The sequence below is a fragment of the Stegastes partitus genome, unplaced genomic scaffold (genome assembly GCF_000690725.1).
Source record: "Stegastes partitus isolate 25-593 unplaced genomic scaffold, Stegastes_partitus-1.0.2 Scaffold2123, whole genome shotgun sequence".
Taxonomy (NCBI): domain Eukaryota; kingdom Metazoa; phylum Chordata; class Actinopteri; family Pomacentridae; genus Stegastes; species Stegastes partitus.
In genome coordinates this window covers 72,771-84,924 of record NW_007579854.1, presented here as the reverse complement: position 1 = coordinate 84,924, position 12,154 = coordinate 72,771, and the positions used below count along the sequence as shown (strand labels likewise).

Sequence of the window (12,154 nt, the reverse complement as noted above, 5' to 3'; positions counted from 1 at the left end):
TTCTCCTCCATCTTCCGGGTTACCACGGCGACAAGTGCCACCCTATCTATATGATTGGTCGGCTGAAAATGAGCAACGGCGAAGCAGTAAAATAAATGGAAAAGATATGGTGATTTGAAACATATTCATGATAAAGAAATGCAATCTGGCAGAAAATCTGTTTCTCTCAACACATAATTGAGAATGCATTTCGGTCGTAGCCGATAGGAAGTTTTGGGAGACAGAGCTGATGTGCTGCACATCCATCAAACTCTCCAACCTCCACAGTTTTACTTCCCACCTCGCCACGTAAGGGGCACGCTGCTCTCTGCAATGGCATTAAACTCGCTGTGGATGTAAATCATGCGGCGTGGATATGTCCAATATAAATATAATGCCTTGGGATAAGACTATTTCTTCAGATGAGGTAGTTCGGATGAAAACTCCACAGCGAGGTCGGCGGCCTGCGGAGAAACCCAAACATACTTTCTGGAGAGACGTGTTCCTGTTGAATTTTTAATAAAACTTTTGAATGCTGCGAGCACTGCAAACAAAATTACATTCACCTCCATTGTATTCAAGTGCAGATACCTGGGCGAATAATAGCAAAAACCATCAGTCTGGCTGCAGAACATCACATGCAAAAACACGTCTTTTTGTGTTTTGGGTGAAGTGACCCTTTAAACAGAAATCCTGTGGCTCTAAAAAGCAACAATCTCCTCTCCTTTCTCTCAGGCTCCTGTTTTTAGTTCAGCTGTAACAAAAGGACCAGATAATCTGTCCTCAGGCGGGCAGCTCTCCCATTCCTCCTTCTCTTTGTAGCTCTAGTCCATTCTTTTGATTCCTTTCAATCCATAATTATAGCAAACACTAACTCTGCCAAGGCATCAGGACACAAGACGGGCGTTTTTGCATTACAAAGCCTGAGTGTAGCATTTTTAAACATCGATAAATCTTTATCATATTATATCATCATATTATATTAGTGTAATTACTGCAGAAAAGGCCGCTGCAAAGGAGACTCTAAGCGCTGCAGTTTATGTTAAGTAGGATTTGACGGGACGTCTGCCGGGGAGCCGACAGACAGACAGAGGGCGCTGTTCCCCCGGTAGCATCGGGGCTTCAAGCTCACGGGGCAGATGGTGGAAGGAGCAAAAGGGCGACAGAAACAACACCTTCAACATGTTTGTCCTGCTTGGTAGAGCAAAACAGAAAAACCTCTGACTGACGAAGCGGAGGGGGGTTTACGGGACAAACGGTTTCAACTTGGAGAAACGCCACCACTGCCAATACCACTGGTTCGAGTCAGACGCTGCCAATCGTCTCCTTGATTTTTCTGTTTATCTCCGAGAAGAAAGCCGGTTAATTTGTCTTCTCGTGACATCCTCTCTGTGTTCTCTGCGCCGTCTCCCTTTCTCTTCCCCCCCTCCTGCTCATTTCTCCCGTTTATCTGCAACAAAAAGCCCGGCAAGCCTGACCTCATGCAAAGCTCTCTCTATCTCTGCTTCTCTGTTCAACCTCATCCCTTCATCCTCTCCTCCGCCCTGCCTTTTATTGCTGGATTCTGTCGTTATCCCAGGCTAGATCCGACCCACGCTATCTCTCGCTCTCTGTTGTGTCGCTCCGCGGGTTTGCAGATATGTTGCAGCTCAACAGACACCAAAGGAAACTTGCACGAATAAACTCCACACACACACACACACAGACACACACACACAAATATAATAAAAGCAAACACAGTTTTCTAGATACATGCATAGTACAGCATAAATTTTACAGGAATCAGGGACGCGAAGGAATGATGGGAGAAAAGGGTACAAACACACTCGCAGCGGGTTTCTGCACTCGCACACACACGCGCCAGCAGCATGTTGTCGCACTTGCGCGCACACACATACTCAGAAAAGGGTTCAGGACTCATAGAGAGACAGCAGGCGAAGTGGCAAGGACGCACACAGCATGATGAGAGACACACACAAAAGCTTATTTATGAGGCATATGTGCAACAATATTGAATATACCAGTGCACAATTGCATTCCACGTACATACAGACGACCATTCTTCCACCTACGCGAGCAAAAACCACATCCTTCCTGCACAGTGTCCTTCCAGCTGCTTTACATGCTCACCTCCACGTGGCCACATCCTCCCTCGACAAGACTTACAGGCCAGAGTACATGAAACTGACACGCAAATTTTCTGACCTCACAATACACATTTGGACCCACACAAACACAAAAAGCAACCACACACACCCTCACCTTCCAGCTCCTGCTCTCCTCTGTACCAGCGCAGCCTGGCGGGGGGTTTGCTGCCGGTGCTGGTGCAGGTCAGGGTGACTTTGTCCCCCTCTGGCACTGCGTTCTCAAAGCCCGAGATCTGAGGTTTGCCGGGCACACCTAGAGAGAGACGGAGAGACACAGAGAGTTAGAGAGTTTTGCCGAGATGCCGAGAGAGAAAACTTTTATGCTGCAGGGCTCACCTTGTAGCCAGAAAATGGATAAAATAAAAAAAATCAAGGCCAATGGCTGAGCTTCTAACAAGTGCTGCATATGTTTGCTAACGTTGCGCTGAATCGAATTCAGGGGGAAAAATAAAGATCAACGGTGGAATGTGAGCCAGCACCTCAATACGACAGAGTAGCTTGAATTTATTTGGTCAACTCTCGCTGGAAACCGGCTGAGAGGGAAAATAATGATGCGGGCTCGCGATGACTTGGTTCTGCAGAGCAACTCACATGACCTTCCAGAAGAACTACAGTCTGTGTTCTAAGTGTTTGTCGTGGCTGCGCTGGAATATTTCTCTGTTTTGCTGACAAGCGACCAATTAAGGCCACGCAGATAATGACTGTTTCAGTCTCAGAAGGCAAGGCGGATGTAACTTAATGTTGTTACAGCGCAGTTAAACCTCTTAGCGAGGAGGCTGGGTTGGATGACCGGGCATCTGCGTTTAACACTGGAGCACTGTTTACACCCTGTTCCCTTCCTCCTTTTACCCAAAACAGTCTCAGCCTGCAGCTTCTCACTGTCAGGATTTATTCACTTTATTTATTTATTTTATCGTACGTGCTGGTAAGCTGAATATCTTTGGCTTTTGAATAGAAGAAGAAGAAAATTCAAATGCAATAAAGTGGCTAATAATCAAGACTTCTCTATTCAGCAACTGGAATCATTCTTATGCAAGGTAGCCCGACGCCATAACTCAACTCAATCAGCTGCCTGCTGTGACTAAATGAATGTAAGTGATAGCAGAAACGCTGAATTTTAAAACAGTATTTAGAATGAAACTGCTCTCTATAGAGCCGGCACTGGACTCAATCCATCAGCGTGAAGTCCTATCCATCCTCGTATGGAGTCGAATGGATGTACATACTAATGCCTTTGCTGCTCAACAAGACGTCTGCTTGTTTCACGCGTATTTATTAGTGCTATCTAAAAATTATCGCAAAAAAAAAAGCCTCGAGTGGCTGCAAAATAGCACGAAATAGAAATAAATAGAAATAGTCTTATCCCAACGTACACGAGACTCTTAATGTCTGTGTTTTTCTTTGTGTCGGGGAAAGGTCAGACTCTGCAGTGCATTTCAGCCTCGTGACAAATTTGAAATGCTGCCACGAGACTTCAAAACACGACTGAAGCTCACAGAGGCTGAATATGGAGACAAAAACATTCCCCAAAGAAAATGATGAAATCCTTCATTAACTTAACATTCCAACAGCACTCGTGGCACACATATTAAGCGCTCCAACATTCGCAGCGAAGCCCCAAACGGCTCGACGGCGGTCTGCTGAGACGACTGTAGAAACGCAATTAATGCAGTGATAATATTAATAATAATGAGTTATACGTCTTAAATCGACAGCGTGGGTTCTGCATTGCCTCTGACAGCCTTGGCATTTCGACAATTCAAGTCAGTCTGCTGAATCGTATTGTGTGACTCTTCATTCTCGGTACTTTGGGTCAGTTCAAAATGTCAAGTAAATTATATTTTGCAGAAATTATTAAATGCGACTCCCAGAATTCATTATGTAAAAGCCGAGAATGGCTCAGTGAGGCTGATTGGTTTTAGACGAGGGGAAATACGGCGACGGTTCAGAGGAATGACTGACAGGGACAGAAGGACGACACGAGCCAAAGGTCAGGTTCAGAAAAACCTCAAGCCAAAGAGAAACACCAGACCTGCCAAACCAAAATTTCATCTTTCCTCTCCCAGAGGTGTTCTTCCAGATTCCGGCAGCAGTCGCTTAAAATAAGACACTTTTTTTTCTCCCCCCCTTGCTTAATTACTATTCTAACTTGAAGCGAAAACAACACAAACAGGAAAAGGAATCTACTACATCCTCTCTGCCAGATATTTCAGCATTCACTTTGTCCTCACCAGGCAAGAAGGAGGGAAAAATTTTTCTAAACTTGCCATACTCCATCTGGAGCCGTTGTGGGCGGCATTTTTTCCTTTCCCGAGTGCTGGCGGAGTTTACTGTCATTCTGCGTTTGAAATAATGAACATTCGCTTTGCCATCTACCGCAAAACTGCCGTCTTGTGCATTAAGGCAGGAAGGAGAGAGAGAGAGAGAGAACGATGAAGAAAGAGGAGAAGCAGGAAGGGTTGGATGAGAGGTTAAAGGTGGATAGATAAGGAACCAAAGCATGAAGGAAAATGATTTTCACCTAAACTGACAAGAAGTCATTTTTATGGTTCTGGTGTTAATGCTGCCGATATTGAAAGATATTCCTGTTATATGGTCGATGCCACTGTAGATGGACAAAAGCAAGCACCAATAAAAAGCACTGTGAACCAACCAAGGTATACATCAAAAAAAAAAAAAATGTGGTCAATTTTTAATGTAGCACTATTTGATGTAGTGCGCCGTGTGCGGAAGCTCTCTGGCAGCAAAGTAGCATTGAATATTAATGAGGGAATAATACTGCACATATAGAATTGGCGGGAGAAGCCCTGTCGAGACCCTTTTCTCTACAAGAAGAATAAAGGAGAATGAAGCCATTATAAATTATTCTCTGCTTAGCTCAGGACGGAGCCGCCGAGGCAGCGCACTTGCCACACATCTTTACGCTCAGCCGTTTAAAAACTGACCACACTCAGCAGTTGTGCGATCGTGTGTGCAGCTGTCAAAACGTGCACATGTCAAAACAAGGGTAAAACACACACACACACACACATAAACACTGCCAAAACTCGATATCTTTGCCAGATTTCCCCATAGGAGTCAGTGCGTTTTAGACATTTTACCATACATTTTTAATGCGCTGGCTCCCTCTCAGGGGTCATGAAATATGTATTGAACGCAGAATACAGTGTCACAGCCGTCAATTACAGCGCATAAAAAATGCTTGAATCACAATTACTGCAAAATTGGAAGAAATATGCGACGCTCATGTTGATGTCAATTTGAACCTCTGACGTAGACCCGGTTTCACCTTTGACGTACAGTATTTTAACATGCACTGCTTGTGCTGTTGTCCACAACGTCTCATTCGTCTCAATGTGTTTTCCAGCGCCGCCCCAAAAAAATATCAACAAAATGATGCCGTTGATTGAATAATCCCAAATTCAGGGAGCGACCCTTTTGGCCTTACGGCTACAGAACAGCCGTGTAAACATAAGCCACACCGCCCCACCCCAAATATCTCAATTTTAGCATCTCTTCTTCCCACTAAATGCATTTTCCAAGACAATTAGGCAGAAACCCTCTGCAGCTTGGGTTTCCATCCAAGAATTTGTTGGCAAATTATGATGTATTGAATTAGAAAAGCTTGGGGAGGAAATGGCAAATGCTGTTAAAGCCTCCTCAGTATCATGACTTACAGTAACGCCCCCCCTTTTTGTTTTGTCCATATAAGAAGACAATGCAATAACAAGTGATGAAAGCTTGTTTTTTGGGGGCTTTTTTAATAATGTTTAATGCAGATTTCTGCTGACTGGCACAAACAATGACTCAGTTTCATTACACACCAGTTAAAAAGTGGAATTGGATGCCCTAAAGTGTTGGCCACATAATTTGCCCACCATAGCCTCTGAGGAATATCAGACCAGCTGTCTTTTCCATGTATACAGTAGGTCTCCATTGTGGTTGCATGGCCATTAGTTGATGTATTACAGTATTGCCAAGCACATCTCTTTGTTCTCGTCTTCAAGTAAAACCGTGTAATACAGCCAGAATAAGCTGACGCTGAGCAACAATAACAACTCGACTAATAAAAATCTATACCCGAATGACTGTTTGTGGGGGGACCAAAGCCGATTAGCCCAATATCCAATCAATAAACAGGCCTACTCTCCTCTGATAGGGTGACCGCAATTTATTGCAGGGTGCAGGGAAGCATCACACGTAGGTAATAAGAGCCAACTCAGGGAAGATGAGTGGAGCTGGTTTATCTCAACGCAAGAATTATATGAGGTCATAACCTGACACAAAGGTTAACAGTGTAAGCAAGGATCTGGATCAAAGCGGATGAAGGCATTAAAGGGAAGCTTACAGGGTTCTGTCATCCTGGTCCACCGCGCTGTTAAAAGGGATAGTTTTGTGTAATATTTTGAAGGCTTTTTAATTCCTCTGGGGTGCTGTCGATTGGCTGAATAACATCTTTACTGTGGAGGGAAACTACAGTTTTACAAATAAGGTTGAGAATTTACATCAAGTACAGAATCTAATGAAACATCCAATTTGCGCATTCTCATACATATGACCTCGTAAGTACCGTCTAGAGGTCTCAGCAAGCACATTATCATCAATTCTGACAACTGACAAACATAAAGTAACCCTGATTTTGTCGACAGCCTCTCGTGATTGTGCGAATATGTGGATGTAAAAGCTCTGGTAGAGCTGCCTCCCTGAAAACATACAAAACAAAGCTTTAAAACGTGTTGTAAACAGAGCCACAGCATGCATTTGAATCCAAACCAAGACCCTTTTTTATCCATAACTGAGTAGTTTTGTAAAACTAACCAATTACCGTGTGAAGTCTGCCGATTTGCAGCTCCACCAGCACCTCCAAGCTCTAAATATGGACTTCTGTTCATCTTTTTAAGTGCAAAAAATTCAGCTCCATCTCCAATAAATCCTCAAACACATTGACAGCATGCGCTTGACCCAAACCATGAAACGGTGGCTCCATATTCATTAAAGGAGGTGATATTGGAGGTCCATTTAATGGGTGATAACACGCCTGCTGAGCCTCCTAGATGGTGGAGGATTTCCCTACTGGCACATATGTGCGGGAAAGATCTGCAAGGAAAACGGTCCTATAATGTGTTGATATTGGTGCCTTAACCCAACCAATTACTGAGCAAACACAGAGGGAAGAAGGCAATACAAGCAAAGCAAAAACAAGACTTTAGTGAAAAAATGAAACTATAATTATGGTCTATGACGGAACTTAAACTAAAGTCTCCTGGTGCACTGAAAGGCAGACGACCTCCAGCTCCACCAGCACCTCCAACGTCCAAATGTTGACTTTTATTCCTCTTTGCAGATGCAAAACTGTGGCTCCACATTCATTAAAGGGGGTGATATTGGAGCTCCACTAAATGGGATGATAACATGCCTGCTGAGCCTCCTAAGACGTGGAGGATTTCCCTGCCGGTCCAAATGTGTGAGGAAGATCTATGATTATAACAGCCATTTAATAAGCTGATAACATCTGCATGTGGTGCTACGTTAGATTCTGTACTGCTTGATGCACAATCTGATCTTTATGTGTAAAACTGGAAGTTTTCCTCCAAAGTGAAGAAGCTATTCTGCCAATCTGCTGTAAATGTAGTGACAGTTTGTATTTGAAACCATGGTCTTTTTCTGAACCTCACCAAGTAGTTTTGGTGCCCAGAGTTCACCAATCACAGAGTGAAAAACAGCAAGTGAAGGCAAAAGTCAGAATGAGACTTAGGTTAAAAAATTTAACCGTAATTATGGTCCGTGACTTGAACTCCAGTCTGCCGGCGAAATGAAAGATTGCTGACTTACAGCTTCATCAGCTCTTCCAGCCTCCAAATGTGGGCTTTTGTTCCTTTTTTGTACGTGCAAAATCGCAGCTCCACAACTAATTAAATGTCATAATAATGCAAATACTGAGTCCATTAGAAGGTGGAGGAGGTCCCGACTGGCCCAGACTTATGGAAATGATCCGCGATGATAAAGGCCAGTTAGCGGGCTGATGACATGCAAAACAGGGGACTGGAAACGTGCAGCTCAATTGCATTCTGGGTAATGACGGGTTTCAGTGCTTTTGCAGCTTCATCCAAAGTGGACTACAAGTCACCCTCTCTCAGTCTTTAAAGATTTACTGAGTCTCTGTTTGCAGACATTCTTCTTAAATATGTCTTTCACAAGTCCCCTAACTTTCCGGAGTCTCAGCACTAAATTGCTGCAGCACCGATACTTTGCTTCACGCCGGCAAGCAACTTTTCCCTCGCAAGTCACACATCCAATGGACATCCACAGGGTCAAACTTCATTTAGCTCCGAGAGAGGGTAAACTCTGCGGGGTAGGTCAGGCTAACACAGTACCACAGCGGTGTATCAAGGTGAACTCAAGACACTTTTCCATAGTTAGACAAGTTAACTTATTCTATAATCCGACGCACCGACACGTTGCGCGTGCCGTCTGAACGTGGCTGGTGGAGAAAAAGTAATCATCTTTGTGAAAACCCGTATAAACAACATGACAACTGAGGAGGGAAAATAAGAAACGGTGTCAGAGAGCTTCAAATCATCCGTTTAAATCTGTCACAATACTACAAGTTTAAGAGAGAAATTAAGATAGACTGCAGTCAAGCTGATTTGCACAGATGTCAATCAGTCTCAAAGGATGAGCGCGCACGCGAGGAAGGCGAGAATGTCATCCTGCACTATTAGCAGCGAGACCTCCACGAGAACAAAGAAATATTTTCAGAAAAGCCTACGTGAAGCAGAAAAATAAAAAAGAGAGACCTTAGGATAGGCCTCACAGAGGAATCCTCTGCCAAGGACAGACGGGAGACAGAAAGGTTACACTTACACTGAAGGGAGTCGACTGAAATTGAAAAATGAGCAAAAAAAAAAAAAGGGTTTCTTTTCTATATTTGCCTTTTTATCAACATATCCTCTTTTACTTAAAATCTACTTAATCCACATTGACACACATAACTGATTTTTTTTCTGCATGAGTTAATACAAAAATATGCTTGACGGCTGGATACACGCCAGGGTTGTATTTTAAGGTCTGGGAAAGTTGCAACCTCTGTTCCTGGAAACAGCGAGATGACAGATTTTCCTCCCGGCGTGCACAGTGTGCGGCTGCATATGTATGGCGTGTGCGTGCGTTCCCGTGACCCACCTAGCACGGTGACGGTGGCTCGGGCGGTGCGGACCGGCATGGTGAAGATGGAGCAGGTGTACTCGCCCTCGTCGGACAGCTGCACGTCGGCGATGGTGATGGAGAGCTCGGTCGATGTCGAGCGGTGCAGCTGGATGCGGTTATCTCTCAGCGCTGGAAGGAGGAAGAGGAACAAGATATCAGTAATTAGAAATGTGCTTTATGAATTGTTTGAGAAGATTTAAGTTGTATTCCTCTGAACTGCTGGATGGTTTCAGTTCCTGTCATATTTTTACTGGCTGCGGGTTCTTTTTTTTACTGCAATGTAAAGCTCTGCACCTCTATGGAAACAGCACAACTATAGCTAGAAGTAGAGAGAGCTCAAAAATGTCTTCTGTGCAGGAAAACGGTGGCTCTGTGTAATATAGCTACTTCCCAACATACATTTTTAATTTGTGTCTATACATGTCTTGTGTTTGCTTTTTGCAGGATCTGGTTAATGGTTTATTTTGGGCACATTTTAAATGAAGAATAAGGTTTAAATTCTGATAAAACATCACAATTTTAAACCTAAAATTGTCCAACTTAAAGATTTAGATTATTTTTTTAAAGGGACTACATGATTGTCCAAGAGCTGCTGGAAAGAGAGGGGAAAAGGTGACTACATTCTATGTATGTTTAACTACTTTAAATAGTTTTCAGGCTTGCCTTCTATCTGTTATGTGTAAACACTGCCTGCAGTTCAGTCTAAAAGTCACATAATTTTTGTGACATGACTTCTGCTTACAGCTCAGCCACTCCTGGCTTTTCAGTTTCACCAAGAAGTGCAGAATTTTTTGCTTTTTGCAGAATCTTGTTAGATTAAACAGACATGTGGAATAAAGCAATTTTGATGAACTATTAGAATTTTAAGGGTTAGATATGGTAACGTTGCCCAACCGAACCAAACGCTGGTTTAAAAAAAAAAAAAAGGTAAGAGGACTGCTGACAAGTTTAAAATCCTATTATTCCCTCTGCTTTTAGAGCTTCTTGCTTTTAGAAATTGTGTAATTTTTGGCATTTTCTTTTAAAGAGACAACATGCCTGTCAAGCTTGCGGGCAGGTTTTGGGGTTCAGAAGATTAAAAAAAATATTATTTATTTATTCCCTGCAATTATTTGTTCTTTTGTGCTTTAAAACTTTGGGGAGTAATTTGGGATTTTTAAAAAAAATATTTACAATCAGTAACCAACAGTTCTTTCATATTTGCCGTGCACGGGTTTCTTGTTAGAGTCAAGATGAAGAGGAAGGAAGGAAGGAAGGAAGGAAGGAAGGAAGGAAGGAAGGAANAGAAAAGGCGAAAGGGAAGAGAATACGGGAACGTAAGGAGATGTAGAAGATGTGAGGATAAAGACAAAAACAGAAAGCGATATTGAGATGAGGATGGACTAAAAAAAAACAAGTGACGATGGGAAGATGAGAAACAGAAGGGTGAGAAGTAGAGAACATGGCCTCAAGAAGGAAGCATTGAAAATAGGAGAAAATGTGAGACGGAGAGAGGGAAAAGGTTAGAAAGTAAAAAGCCAAAATAAGAGTGGTAGTTCAGGAGAGAGCAGAGAAATGCCGATAGAAGATGACTAAATAAAACTAGAAGGTAGGGAGTGGGGAGGATGAAGGGAGAAAAAGGTGAGAAATGGATGCAAGGGGAAGTGGGAGGGAAGAATAGGGGAAGGCACGAGGTGAAGAAAGTAGTGAAAGGAGCTATGAAAAGAGAAGAAGTGGTGGAGATGCAGTGAGAAAAATAAGGGAGGTGGGAAGAGAGACATAAAGTATGTTAAGGAGGGGTAGGGCAGAGCGAGAGAGGAAAGTAAGAAAGATGATGCGCAGAATTTAAATCATGGGAAAAAGAGAATGGCAAATTGGAAAAAAGGAGGATAGAGGGGAGAGGTGTTTAGAGAAAGAATGATGTAAGAGGAGGAGGAGGAGGAGGAGTGATGAAGACGAGGTGCGAGAAGAGGGAAAAAATAGCAGAGATGTAACGAAGCAAAAGGAAGACAAAGAGCAAAGCGGGAGGAGAGGAGACGCAAATTGAGAATGAGAGATGAGAGAAAGTGCAGGAGAGAAGAAAACAGAGAAAAATAAAACAGAGGAAGCATAAATAGCGAGGAGAATAAGGGAGAGACCGTGGGGGAGGAAGGAGAGGACGAGGGAGGGAGGGGGGGAGAACATAAGAGAGACATAAATGGCTTTGTCATCAATGAGAAATCCAGCCATGAAAGAGGGAGAGAGCGCAAGCGACCAAGATAGATGATGATGATGAAATGCTACGAAATAACCACTCGTTTCCGTGATAGCATTGACCTCTGCAGTGTTTGTGCTGTGTGATTGCTGCCTGTCTGCCTGCCTCCGTATCCGCCTGTCTATCTAGATGTCTATCTGTCTGTCTCTCCGTCTCAATAAAGGCTTTTTTAAGCTTTGTTCTCCGGCGCCATCGTGCAGAGTTTGGCTCAAATAATGACTGAATGTATAACAGCCAGACTGCAAGAAAGCAGACGGCTGCAAAAAAAAGAAAAAAACCCACTGCAGCCAAGTACAGTAAATAGATTTGTTAACACGTTTAAAGTTGTTTTAAGTCACTGCAGCATTTACGTTTGAGGTAATCTGAAAAGTAGAACTATATATTTAAGGCATTTTTCAGCACTAAAACGAGACAGGGAGGCTTCTGAGGGATACAATGACAACTGACGTGACGTATGTATGAGCAATCGGAGCATCAACAGATAAATCAGATAACAGATGAAAAGTAAAGAAAAAAATGAAGTTAAACAAAATACAATTGCCTAACCTCCCAAAAAAAGCATGTTTTTTTACTTTGTTAAATTATCCAT

The 12,154-nt window shown here is 43.1% G+C and overlaps 1 protein-coding gene across 1 annotated transcript in view; it reads right to left on the bottom strand.

Annotated features, from left to right (window-relative positions):
* Positions 1-2,241: 2,241 nt before the first annotated feature.
* The window catches only part of LOC103374027 (cell adhesion molecule 3-like), a gene marked incomplete at its 3' end in the record, with an annotated part of 72,104 nt that continues 62,191 nt past the window's right edge, over positions 2,242-12,154 (bottom strand). The window contains exons 4-5 of the mRNA XM_008304043.1: positions 9,309-9,461; positions 2,242-2,379 (exon numbers count right to left, since the gene is read on the bottom strand). Coding sequence (XP_008302265.1) covers positions 2,242-2,379; positions 9,309-9,461 — 291 coding nt within the window. The remainder of the gene's footprint in view (positions 2,380-9,308; positions 9,462-12,154) is intronic.